The following is a 14,134-nucleotide window of genomic DNA, read 5'->3' on the forward strand; positions in this document are numbered from 1 at the left end:
CCTATTCATTGAGAAAGGCTTGCGAGGTGGGATTTCCATGGCATCCAAACGATACGCGAAAGCAAATAATCAATACATGAAAGGTTACGATCCTAACAAACCAACCAATCACATTCTCTACCTCGACGCAAACAACCTGTACGGCTGGGCCATGAGTCAGTATCTACCTACAGGGGGATTCGAATGAGTACCCCACGTTGATGTTATGGAGGTTGCACCAGATTCGAACAAAGGGTATATCCTCGAAGTTGACTTAGAGTATCCCAAGGAATTACACACATCGCACAACAGCTACCCCCTGGCCCCCGAACGTATGAGGGTTAACCCAGACTGGATGTCTGAGTACCAACATAACTTGTCGGGTGGTCGTGTGACAGACGTTGAAAAACTCGTGCCTAACTTAATGAATAAGACCAAGTACATCGTTCACTATCGCAACCTACAGCTGTACCTGTCGTTGGGTATGAGGCTGACCAAAATACACAGGGTGCTCATGTTCGACCAGAGCCCATGGATGGAGCCCTACATCAGAATGAACACAGACCTACGAAAAAAAGCCACCAGTGATTTTGAGAAAAATCTCTACAAGCTCATGAACAACTCGGTGTTTGGTAAGACTATGGAGAACCTGAGGAAACGCGTGACCGTGAAGCTGGTTCGGTCGAGTGAGGAAGACAAGCTCAGGAGATTGATAGCCAGTCCGGCATTCAACCGTAGTAAGATATTCACAGACAACCTGGTTGCCCTACACATAAAGAAAAGCCACATAAAATTCAACCGGCCTGTTTACGTGGGGATGAGCATCCTCGATTTATCCAAACACCTGATGTACGACTTTTACTACAACGAGCTCAAGAAACAGTACGGCGACAGGTGTGAAGTGCTGTACACTGACACGGATTCCCTGCTGATGGAGATTCGAACCGAGGACGTGTACGAGGACATGAAAAAACACCTCGATTTATACGACACCAGCGACTACCCTAAGACCCATGCCCTACACAGTACGGTAAATAAAAAGGTCCTAGGTAAGATGAAGGACGAGTGTGCTGGCACGCCCATAGCCGAGTACATAGGTTTGAGACCTAAGATGTACTCCATACTGAAAGCCGACAATAGTGAGATCCGGAAGGCTAAGGGGGTTAAGAAGTATGTGGTGAAACAACACATCAAACACGCCAGATTCAAGGAAGCCCTGTTCAAGACCCGTACCTTTAGACATAAAATGAACACACTTAGAAGTGATGGACATAAGATATACGGACTGACTATAAACAAGACGTCCCTGTCGCCTATGGACACGAAACGTTGGATAGCTATTGATGGGATAAACACATACGCGTATGGACATGAAAAAATTTGAGGCTATTTACTACAGCCCGTGTGGGTACTGGAAAGGAGCTAGCGCAGTAGATAAGCTAGCTAAAATAGCGCGAGTACCCCCGGAGGAAGCCAAAGCGTGGCTTGAAAAACAAGCCCTGTGGCAGATCTATTTGCCGGCACCACACTACGTGCCTCGAAGGAGGTTCGGTATTAACATACCTAATAGCGTTCACCAGGCAGACCTACTGTTCCTACCCCACGACAAGAGGTACAAGTATGCCTTAACCGTAGTGGACGTAGCCAGTCGTTACAAGGAAGCCGAACCCTTGACCACGAAAGATTCGGCCCAGGTAGCCAGAGGATTCGAACGCATATACAAACGCAGCCCGCTGACGTGGCCAACAGAGCTGCAAGTTGACCCCGGACGGGAGTTCATGGGTGCCGTGTCACAACTACTAGCCAAACACGATACAAAGGTCAGGCGTGGCACGGCCGGAGCCCATCGCAGCCAAGCCATAGTTGAGAGATTTAATAGGACTTTGGCTGAGCGCTTGTTCGGCCATCAGTATGCTAGGGAGATGGCCACCCCTGGAAAACGATCGACTGAATGGGTCACGAGGTTACCCAAGGTGGTGTCGGCAATCAACCATGAAGTCACCCGTCTCACCGGTAAGAAACCGGCAGACGCTATCAAACTAAAATCAATAGTTGCAGAGTCGGCCGCTCCATTGCGTGGGAAGGAGAAACAGATACCAGATAGGGCCCTAGTGAGGTATCTATACCAGCCGGGGGAACACGAGGGTGATAGCCGTAAGCGGGCCACCGATCCTATATGGTCAGTCAAAACTTACAACATAGATAAAGTGGATATGAAAGCCGACGAACCTAACTTATACTACTTGAAGGATGGGCCGGGTAGGGGGTTTGTAAGAGAAGAATTATTGATCGTACCGTACGGCACAGTGTTACCTCCTACCAACATACGGTAATAGTCATCGATATAAACGTGACATAGGCATCCAACCTTTTTGTAGTAGGGGTAATAGTAGCAAGATCTAAGGTCCCAACCAAAGCCTTATTTACTAAATAAGGCTTTGTAGAGACTTTTCTTGAAAGTGAGCCAGAACTGTCATTCCCTATACTACTCTTTGCAAATAATTGACTTAGCGTCGTGTGATAATCTCATTGTTTCAGGTACTGCAATCACGAATATCTTGTTTGCCGAGCAAATCACACGTGTCAATTTCACTCGTGCACCTTGCCCACCTGGCTGTTCTACCAGCAAGAGACCCCCTTATGCAAAATAGCGAAAGGTGACATGAAAATGATGGTTGTTTGTTAAACAACTTTATTATTTGGGTGTCCCAAGTCCCAGAGTTGGTCTGTTGATTTTGTTTGGTTTTGTTGCAGTTATTAGATTTTGTGTTAGTGAGCAATTCATCGGTCTCAAATGGAATCATACGGACTGTAGTCACCTTTATAAAATGTTGAACATAAATTTTTGAAGTCGTCAGCTGGTGTATGACATTGCTGAGGCAACAAGTGTGGAGGTGCGAGGGAAGTTCCGCTACTACAGTGTCAACAAAGAGTATGGAGACCACCGTGGTCTCAGCTGCTTCAGCCCAGTTATCAACATCATGCGGGATCCAAGATGGGGGCGAAACCAGGTATGGCACATGCATCAACGAAATATGTTTGGTTGTTGCTTTCGCTAACAGTGAGTGATTTTATTCTCAGTCATTTCTAAATTAATAATATTGAGAGAATGATCAAATATTATACTTGTAGGTGTTAATATGACCTGTGGCAAATGTTTGAGTAAAGGATTTGTGATGGGTGCTGGTAGTTGGTGACCTGATACCAGATTTTGCAGGCATCAGCATTTTTGTGACCACCCATGAATATTTCCAGTAAAACTAAAAAAAACACTGGCTTATGTGTCCATTTGTAGTTTTAAGTTATGACGTGACAGTAGTTTCAGATCAGTCATTTGTAAAGTATTGTAGTATGGTTTGTGGAACAACACTTTACATTAAAATGAACAAAGATTTTAAACTGGACTCCACGCTATTTGTCAAAGGTTTTTCTTTGAAATCATATTCTGCATTGTTCGGTTTTAGAAACCAGCTGGTTAAGTAAAGACCTGGGTCTTGTGTAAAACTGACAGTGTCATCTTGAAGATGCTGTGTGTTGAGCCAGTCTTTCAACATGCTGTAGTTTCACAAGACTTACTTCAATAATAATCCAAGCTTTTTTAGCACCATGCTCATACAATGGTGGTAATTTGGAATGTTTCATACCTGCCTTCCTTTGGATTTTCCTGCAAGATTATGTAGACATTATCAGTTGTTCACTGGCCATGAGGGGTCATTGGTTGATTAGAATACTAGTATATCTTTTCGTAGCCATCGCTAGATTTTGCAGGTGACACAAGGAAACATATTTAGAGTCATCTCCCTTCCTTTGGTTTGCATTCACAAAACATCATGCGTGATTCAATGTGTTTTGAGATTATGAAGTACTATCATAAGGCACCAAATGAGTTGCTGTAGATTGAAAATAATAGGAGAGCGCTTAGCCAGTCAGAAAACGACATTTAAGTGTGAGGTAAGATAAGTGTAAATGATTGTTGCAAGCTGCATTAACTGGCCAAATGGCTGTAGACACTAGATAACGGGATTGGGCAAACTAGCGCTTGAAACTGCCTCTGGCCAAGAGAACCGGCTTTTGAACCTGATGAGATGTAGTTGTGATACTTGATGTATGTGCATGGGAGACCTGGCTTGTATTTTCATATCTGCCATGTTACATCTGATTCTGACACCCATGAAGATCCAGGTTAAAATTGATCTTCATTAACCGATGCCTGTAGTAAGAGGCAACCAACAGGATCGGATGGTCAGACTCGCTGACTTGGTTGACACTTGTCATTGTATCCCAGTTGCGTATATAGATGTTCATACTGTTGATCACTGTATTGTTTGGTCCAGATTTGATTATGTACAGACCTTGACCATATATCTGGAATATTGCCAAGTACAGCATAAAAATAAATTCACTCACTCTGATTCTGACAGGAGACATATGGCGAGGACCCCCACCTGTCAGGTGAACTGGCAGTGAGTTTTGTAAATGGCCTGCAGGGAACTGACCGCCGTTATATCCGAGCCAGCGCAGGGTGTAAACACTTCGCTGCCTATGATGGTCCAGAGAACATCCCATCTTCCAGAATGACTTTTGATGCAGTTGTAAGTAGAGACTGTTCCTATAAGGTGCAACACGGGACGCTCTGAAGATGTTAGGTGTACCCTTTAGAAAACATTTGTGCTACAGAGAAGAACATGTTTCAAACAGAGTGCACAGTATCATTGTGTTAATGAAAGTGTTACAGTCTCTATCTACTAGCTCCAGTGCTAGCTCCATCAGACAGTCTCTGCAAGAGCCTCCAAACTGCTTGAATATGTGTGCATGAAATGTTTCACATTCATAAACCAGGTGTTGCGATGTAGTTTCCTGTAAAGTACAATTCATGAAAGTAAACAGAAAAAGTAGCATGAAGTAGTATGTAACAAATTCATTGTTAGGCATTGCATGAAACTTCTGGCAGGATGTCCTTCATTTCCAAGGTTCAGTTGAACACTCCGCTCCCCTCCCTCCCTCCCTCACCCTCCACTCCGCTAAACTCAGCTCCTCTCCTCACTCTCACTCTCCACTCTACTCATCTCAACTTCATTGGGCAGGGGAAGCTTAAAGTTTCATTTGTTGCTCTACAGGTGTCTGAGAGAGACCTCCGTACAACGTTTCTGCCAGCATTCCGAGCCTGTGTGAAGGCAGGTTCTCTCAGTATCATGTGCAGTTACAACAGGTATGTCTAGATGGACCTGCTGATCTGAATATTGGAGGAGTTCTGAACCTTACATAGAAGGTTTTGAATAATGGAGAAATCTTTTGTTGTCAGTTCAGTAAATTGTTTTGTGTGATAAGTCAGTAGAATAAGCATGTTATGCACCCTTCAAAGTAGACTTAAGGAGCTTTGAGTGATAAGTACTTGTAGAAAAAGGGCTTAATGCCAAAAGCGATCCATTAAGACATGAGTCTACAAGCAGACTTGAAGATAACCCTGGTCTGGAATGCATCAGCAACACAAGAAATGATCCAAAAATCATTGTCTTTATGACTGACAAATGACTGATCGTGATATTGCTCATTTAAAAGACATTTCACATTAGAAATTATATTTCTCTGTAACTTGTGCAAGTAAGGATAAGTTCTCTAGATTCCATAGTTCCTGACATGTTTTGAAAAATGCACTACACACATGTCGCAACTATTTGACAAGTTGCAGATATTTGCGTCCTGACTAGTGGTGCTCCGATGATGGGATATAATTGAAAACTGTGAGAAGAAGGATAAAAATAATTATTGATTGTGAAAAACATATTTTCAATTAATTGGAAATTTCTTATTTTAGTTTAGCACTCTTCAATGAAGTAAACTAATCATTAAATTTGATGAATATTCATGAACAAACAAGTGCTCAGCAGTGTGCATGTGCATTGTATTCATTACTGTAGTAAATACTATAAGCTGTCTGTGAATAAATATTACATCTATGTTGAATGTAATGACATATACTGATAAATATTTGCTGTATAGATAAACAGAATAATTTGTATGTCGAAAGTAAAATTTAGAAAATATGTTGCTAATTAGGAAAAAGCTCGGGAAGACCTCTTAAGATCAGTGATTACATTAATATACGGGTAATGCTATTCTTCAGGGCATTTTCACTTGCAGAAGTCCAAGGTCTTTCATCAAATGCCTGATGAAGGAGAGCAGTTGAAAAGATTAAGGGCTCCTTCAAATGATAATGCCCTGGAAAATAGCATTACCGTTAATGTGGCTAAATGGATAGAAGTTTTCATAAATTAAAAACATAAACAATGGCATCGGTTTAGCGGCATATCATCAATAATGAACCCAAGTTCAAATGAGCCGTAGGTGATTGAACTTCAACAGTTGAGCTTCTTATGACATAACCTAACAACTTGCTTGATAATAGCCCGTCGACAAGCATTTTGCAGGCATTATCAAGTTACAGTGGCCGGCTAACTTCTGATGATGTGCTCATGCTTTGATGATAATTCTATCCATTTTAGCCTTAAAATTGTATGTATTTCAATTATAATCAATAATTGTTCACCGCAAGGGCTCCAATAATCAATAGTGAATTTGGTTTCCAAACACTACTCCTGATAGTGAGACAAATGATAATATTGTAAGGACAGTCTGTGACATGACAGGAGAACATGTAAAAATATGTGACTTGTTTGTCCTGACTTTCAGTGTGAATGGCATTCCTGCTTGTGCCAACGAATACATCCTGACAGAGATACTCCGGAAGCAATGGAACTTCACTGGCTACGTGGTGAGTGACGAAGGCGCCATCGAAAACGTCATCTGGACACACTTCTACAAGCATAACCATGTTGATGCTGTCACAGCCTGTGTCAAGGCTGGCTGTAATCTGGAGCTGTCTGCCAATGACAAGAACAATGTCTACACTGCTATTGGTAAATACAACTCTGCTTGTTCAGTACCATGCTTCTTAGGAATCCAAAGGCTGGATTTTGATATAAAATGGCTTTTACAACATCTTGTCAGGTGCTAGTCTGAAAAATATTTTTTAAGGAGAGACATCCCATTGGTCTTAAAAATGAAATATTTATTACTGATTTTGTTCCACTGAATCCAGTTTAGAGTTAAGTGCCCTTGTCTGTTACTAAAAATCAGAAAAGAACAAAATGTTTCTGAACAAAGAATCTTTTAATGTTTCAGTTTTCACATTTGTCTGAACAGCTGGACACAGTCGTTTGAGATATTATATTAAACTAAACTTGAGTGTTTCAAAAATTCTCTTCAGTTGAAGCCATAAATCAACACAAACTGGATGAAAGCCTTGTGCGAGATCGGATTAAGCCACTGTTCTATACCCGAATGAGACTTGGAGAGTTCGACCCTCCAACAATGAATCCATATGCAACAATTGACATGTCATCTATACAAGGTGCAGTTCACAGACAGCTTTCTCTAGATGCTGCCATCAAGTCATTTGTCTTGTTAAAGAATACAGGGGGGTTCCTACCTTTCAAAACCAGCGGCTTCGACAACATTGCTGTGAGTATTAATGACGATATGACCATGGAGATTATCTGTGGTGTCATGGCCAGCTTTTAAGGTAATTGACTGATCGATTCAAAATGTCTAATTTGGTACAAACTACTCAGTCCTTATATCTTGATAATCTTTGAGACCAGAATCTATTTACTGACAAGCACACAAAATGATTACATGTCACATTAAGAGTCTGACGTGGAATAGTTTTGACACCCTGTACATGTCATCTGTTTTAAGTCTTTCTGTCAGAAGATTACAAGCTCCAGACCATGTTTTAAAACCTTGTTGTACCCTTTTACCAGCTGGCCATAGGTATCTTTTACCAAATGTGAAGTCAAAGAGAAGAAAAGAATCTTTTATACCAGTTAGCATATCCTTTTTAAACAAGTCTGAAACATGATTTATTTAGTATATTCATTGTTAGATATATGTCTTATTAATAGTTTTGTTTACTGTGCATTCAATGTCATTGTTTTTGCAGATGTCTTTAATGTTGTTTTCATAAGTTCTTTACTCGGATGTACACAAAATTCCTTTTGGGGCGATAAATCATTATCTTATCTTGAATGCATTTAAGGTATTCAAGTCCTAAAATATGGCTTATTTGTATTTGAACATGCATAGCATTTAAACTGTTGTGCTTATTAATAGTCATTGCTCAGTGTCCACATACAATATAGGTGAACTACAGAACCCCTAGTTTTACTCATTTGTTGTTTTTCATTGGGTAATGTTGGAGGAATTCATTGCTCAGAGGATTCAGTTGTTGTTCATATCTAGCAAGTGTTACTATGTTGAGGGCTGTACTGTGTTGTGTAACAGGTGTTGGGGCCAATGGCTGACAACATGAAGCAGCTGTTTGGTGACTATTCTGCAACTGTGATGCCACAATATGTGACCACACCACTAGCTGGCCTGAAGGGGTTGGCCGTCAACATTGCTTACGCCCCTGGCTGTGATGACAACAAGTGCTCCAAGTACTCAAGTGCAGAGATCAGACAGGCCGTGTCCAACGCCCAAGTGGTGTTTGTGTGTGTTGGGACAGGTGAGTTGTAATGTCATGTCAAGGTGTGCTTCACCTAGTGACAGGTGACAAGCAGGTTTGTGGACAGATGACTTGTAATGTCCTGTCAAGGTGTGCAATATCTAGTGACAGATGACAATCAGGTTTTTGGACAGATGACTTGTGATGTCATGTCAAGGTGTGCAGTATCTAGTGACAGGTGACAATCGGGTTTGTGGACAGGTGACCTGTGATGTCATGTCAAGGTGTACAATATCTAGTGACAGGTGACAATCAGGTTTGTGGACAGGTGACCTGTGATGTCATGTCAAGGTGTGCAATATTTAGTTACAGGTGACAATCAGGTTTGTGGACAGGTGACCTGTGATATCATGTCAGGGTGTGCAATATCTAGTTACAGGTGACAATCAGGTTTGTGAACAGATGACTTGTGATGTCATGTCAAGGTGTGCATCATCTAGTGACAGGTGACAATCAGGTTTGTGGACAGGTGACGTGTGATATCATGTCAAGGTGTGCTTCATCTAGTGAAAGGTGACAATCAGAGTTGTGGACAGATGACTTGTGATGTCATGTCAAGGTGTGCATCATCAAGTGACTGTTGTGGGTGTGTTGTCAGACAGTCGTAATGTGTTGCTCTGTCCTCATAACATTTTATGGAAAAAAATTTGTTGTTTCAGGTCAAGTTTCAGAGAGTGAAAGCAATGACCGATGGGATATTCAGCTCCCAGGACACCAGCCGGATTTGGTGAAGGATGCAGTCAAATACAGTGAGTAACTGTCTTCATTACTTACTGGAGGATGCAGTCAAGTACAGTAACTGTCTATATCAGCTGCTGTGAGTTACCGTGTGTATCACATACAGCTGGCTGCACCAATGGTTGTGCTTCATTGGTTTTGCTACTTTACAGGCGATGCTCCAGTGGTGGTGCTGGTGTTCAGTGCTGGGCCAGTCAACATAACATGGGCCGTTAAGGCCAACAAAGTGCTGGCCATCATGCAGTGTTTCTTCCCGGCTCAGGAGACAGGTCAGGCATTGATCAGGGTGCTGACTGCAAGCGGTACCAACTCTGTCCCAGCTGCCAGACTGCCCTACACCTGGCCTAGGCACAGCTCAGAGGTGAGTTACCATAGTAACAAACTACACAACTAACCTAGGTACAGTTCATGCATGAGGTACCATAGTAACAAACTACTCAGCAACTAACCAATTTACAGTTCAGAGTTGGGTTACCATAGTAAGAAACTACACCACAACTGATCTAGTTACATTACAAGGAGAGTTATTCAAAATATAATTTAGTGACAGTATAAGGTAGAATAAGCGTAATACAAGCTGCATTTCCACTGGCTTAATACAGTACAGAGGTGAGAGTTACCATGGCAACAGACTACCCTCTACCTAGTCCAGATATAGAATACCGTTTTTTTGTGATTTTATAAACACAGGGATATAATTGAACTTAATGTAGGAATTTCTTGAAGGGGTTTGGTCAGAAGGAAGAGGGTCAACCCTACAGCAGCGCAAGGATATCTGTGTTACCCAAAGATAACTGTTTGTGGAGGACACTTTGACCTAGTAGATGTTGCCTAGTTACAATTGTTTGTACAAAATGCACATTGACTGCAGATTGGCAAGATGACTGACTACTCCATGTACGGAAAGACGTACCGCTACTACAATGCTGATCCCTTGTTCCCCTTCGGCTATGGCCTGTCTTACACCACCTTCAACTACACCAGCCTCACCTACCCTGCAGTCATACAGGCTGGACAGAACCTTGCCGGCAGTGTCGTTGTACACAACACTGGACAGTATAATGCTGATGAGGTGAGAGGAAACCCAGCAGTCTCCTGTGTTACCATAGAAACCTGGGTCCAGGGCCCAGAGTTTTTAGATGTTACAACCAATCATAATAGTTGTAGTTTACCATAGGACGTACACGTGTCATAGCACTATGAATGCTCTGTTGGTAAGTACTGATATTTGACAATCATTGTTTCATGTTTCCATGTTCAGTTGATATATGTTATAAATTCTTTATTACAATTTTGTTGTGATTTGAATTGGAAGTTGAGACATTGGCCAGAGTGAAGGAAGAACCGTTTGGAAGATTGTGTGAAACAGAGAATCTCAGACGTGTGTTTTATTTTTGACAACAGCATGTTTCTTATCAGTGTTGAAGACAATTTCAGCATGTCACATCAGAAATATCTAAATGTGATTCATTTCTTCGACTGACAGTTCAGTTCTCACTGTTATTACTGTTTTTATTGGCATTCTAGAAGTTGTGAGTCAATAAGTCATATGACTTTATTGATAACGACTTCTTGTTTATTGCATATAGTGACATTTCTTTTAGTTTGATTACAATCTGCACTTAAACATTTCACAATGCAATAAAGAAGTTGTTTTCCATGAGGTCTTGTGCTACATTACTCACTGTTATTTTTCCAACGACAAAACTGAAGTCTGGTATTAACTGACCAGCATGTCCCCTGACTTTCTTCTACAGGTGGTGCAAGTGTACATCTCTTGGGAGAATGCCACGGTTGTTACACCAAGACTGCAGCTGGTGGACTTCCACCGAGTCTTTATCCCTAGTTCCAAGATGGTGAAGGTTAACTTCACAGTGACAGCAGAGGCCATGGCAGTATGGGTGGACAGCGCTCAAGGATGGGTAGTGGAGCCTGGTGAGTTGTGTGGACAGCAGTTGGGGATGGGTGTTGGAGCCTGGTGAGTTGTGTGGACAGCAGTCAGGGATGGGTGTTGGAGCCTGGTGAGTTGTGTGGACAGCAGTTGGGGATGGGTGTTGGAGCCTGGTGAGTTGTGTGGACAGCAGTCAGGGATGGGTGTTGGAGCCTGGTGAGTTGTGTGGACAGCAGTTGGGGATGGGTGGTGGAACCTGGTGAGTTGTGTGGACAGCAGTTGGGGATGGGTGGTGGAGCCTGGTGAGTTGTGTGGGCAGCAGTCAGGGATGGGTGTTGGAGCCTGGTGAGTTGTGTGGACTGCAGTTGGGGATGGATGGTGGAGCCTGGTGAGTTGTGTGGACAGCAGTCAGGAATGGGTGTTGGAACCTGGTGAGTTGTGTTGACAACTGTAAGGGATGGGAGCCTGGTTAGCTAGGACTTTGAGATTTGATGACAGTTGTGAGTGAATTTGGCCAGCTAATTAGGTGACAGGGATAACAGCTAAAACAATTCATCAGAAGGTTGATCAATAATGTACTTTCTGTTCTCTGCTTCAGGCACAATGGACCTCTATGTCGGTGGCCAGCAACCCAACCAAACAGCCATTGCCGACTCCAATGTCCTCCATGGCACCTTCCAGATAAAGGGTTCTATATCACTTGGCATTTACTAAACATCTTACAAAGAACAGACCTGTCATTTACAGGAAGGTGGTTCCAAGAGAATCACATGCCACATTCACATGCAGGGTTGTCATAAATGATGTAATTTTACGGGTGATTTGTGTCAGTTTCATGATAGCAAACTACACTGGTGTGACTTAGAAGATCTTCAAACCATCACATATTTAGGGAGTGTAATAATTATGTATAATAATGAAAACTCAAGACTTTACCTTAATGGTGATGGATTTGCATTTAAATCTGTGGATTTGCAGAAAATTGCATCCTCATAAAAAGTTCTAAGAATATCTGTCTATTATTTTGTTAATTATGAAAATTCTTAGAAAAGTTAATACTAATTTTGGCCCCCAAATAGTAATTTTTGTATAAAGTTTTGGACAAACTACTAATTGTCCTGAATTATCGTTGGCATCTCTGTAATTGATTGCTGTAATTATGTTTTGATAAATGTCACTGTTTTGTTTTTTCAAAGAATATCATACCTAGCAAAGAGATTGTATTGGTCACTTGTTGGATAAATGTGTGTGTGTAAGTGTATGAGTGAGGCTGTTTTCTTGTCACGGTGTTGAGGGTATGCACAGAATGACTGAATAATGACTGATATGAATAATATTGTTTGAAAATGCTGAGTGATGAACATGCAATAATTTATTAACAATGACTACTTGTGTAGTAGTAACATAAACATGTGCCATGACAGTTGATGCATTCCTTTTTTTATTGTTTTAATAATTATTATAATGATGGGACACAAATTTTTATGTTTTCTACCAAGGTAGCACTCTTTTACCTGTAATCAGAGACCCTGTGTCGTTTAAATAGAAGTGACATTATGGAACAGATATCAGTATTAAATCTGAAATGTCAAGCCAGCTTGTTTTCTTGTTCTTTACTCACAGGATAATTCAGAGGGGTGACAAATAATTTTTTATATAAAACAAATGTTGCAAAACGGCCTCAAAATATTAATCAGTGTGTGAAATTTATGCTAGTCCTGTGGTCCCTGGCTAGTAAAAATCCATTAGGACCACTATATGAAGTTTTCAGTGGTCCTGGTGGCCATTGAATTTTATTGATAGTTAAGTAAATCTATGACTGATATTTTGGGCCAATGAATTACAGACAAGACCACTATTCATTGTCCACTCACTGATCCTGTGGTTTTGTGGGAGATTTTTAAAGGTTTCTTTCCTTGTTCTAAAGCTTACATGCTCAGAACAACTTTTCACATTCTGATACCTTTCCATATGGACTATCAGTAACAAATTATCGAGAAAATTATCGAGAAGCTTATTAAGTGGAAAAAAAGCACGAAAAAAAATCCTGTACAAACGATTCACAAAAGAATAACAGCTGCTGTGAAAAGTGATTTCAACAGCTGTGATGTGCTGTGCACATAGTAAACGCACTGACTGGGTTTGGTATCCTGGGTACCTCGTCTCAAGGGAAGTAAAAACAAGTACAAAATTTTGCATTTTTGATTTGCAATTGTATACGCATGAGTTTGTTTATTTTTTTCATAATGAGCAATGTATATTATATACAATGAATAAATGACAATTTTGTTTTAATCAAGTTATTTTGTTGGTTGCATTTAAGTTTTAATGCTAACAAGTTAAACTGTCGAAGGCACTTTTTTAGATTGAAGCTCACCTTCATCAGTCACATAGAGTTGTAAACATCTTTAGAGAACTACTGAGGATGAAACACGCTTGCTCCAACACATGACGACATGTAACCTTGTCCAATTTGATTTTTAATATTTTCTATTTAGATCTGTCAAATCCTATTTTGGTCAGCAGTATTTTGTGACTATGAAATGACATCTGTATATGTAGTTAAGACAGACAACTGAGGAGAGGAGTGAATAAGTTAATAAATACAGCTGGCATTACTACCATGTATGGTGTAATAAAGCATTCTTTCGTCCTGAACTACAATAGTGAAAGCACTTAGATGCCTGCATCTGCTGACGTGTCTACCCCCTACGTTAAGACAAATGTTACCAGAAAAAAACAAGTGAATAACAGTTGATAGACATTATGTTTCTAACAGTGACGTTAGCTGAGTGAAGCCACAGCAAACCAAGAAACGGGTTTATGGAGTAGTTTACTTTAGAAAGCTATACCAGGGGATAACAGCTGATACCAGTATGCACTGTGATGTCGATTACATTTTGACATGCTGCCAAAGTGTTCAATTACAAGGGGGCAGACTAGAATGGCACAGTGATGTC

The 14,134-nt window shown here is 41.1% G+C and overlaps 1 protein-coding gene across 1 annotated transcript in view; it reads left to right on the forward strand.

The window, feature by feature from the left end:
• LOC137286955 (uncharacterized) overlaps positions 1-12,766 on the forward strand; it is a 31,393-nt gene extending 18,627 nt beyond the window's left edge. The window contains exons 3-13 of the mRNA XM_067819004.1: positions 2,831-2,990; positions 4,401-4,571; positions 5,097-5,188; positions 6,670-6,896; positions 7,247-7,500; positions 8,323-8,545; positions 9,205-9,294; positions 9,436-9,644; positions 10,155-10,355; positions 11,041-11,218; positions 11,773-12,766. Of these exons, the coding sequence (XP_067675105.1) occupies positions 2,831-2,990; positions 4,401-4,571; positions 5,097-5,188; positions 6,670-6,896; positions 7,247-7,500; positions 8,323-8,545; positions 9,205-9,294; positions 9,436-9,644; positions 10,155-10,355; positions 11,041-11,218; positions 11,773-11,888 (1,921 nt within the window). The 3' untranslated portion in view covers positions 11,889-12,766. The remainder of the gene's footprint in view (positions 1-2,830; positions 2,991-4,400; positions 4,572-5,096; positions 5,189-6,669; positions 6,897-7,246; positions 7,501-8,322; positions 8,546-9,204; positions 9,295-9,435; positions 9,645-10,154; positions 10,356-11,040; positions 11,219-11,772) is intronic.
• The last annotated feature ends 1,368 nt before the right edge of the window (positions 12,767-14,134 follow it).

Source organism: Haliotis asinina, chromosome 6 (assembly GCF_037392515.1).
Source record: "Haliotis asinina isolate JCU_RB_2024 chromosome 6, JCU_Hal_asi_v2, whole genome shotgun sequence".
NCBI classification, from domain to species: domain Eukaryota; kingdom Metazoa; phylum Mollusca; class Gastropoda; order Lepetellida; family Haliotidae; genus Haliotis; species Haliotis asinina.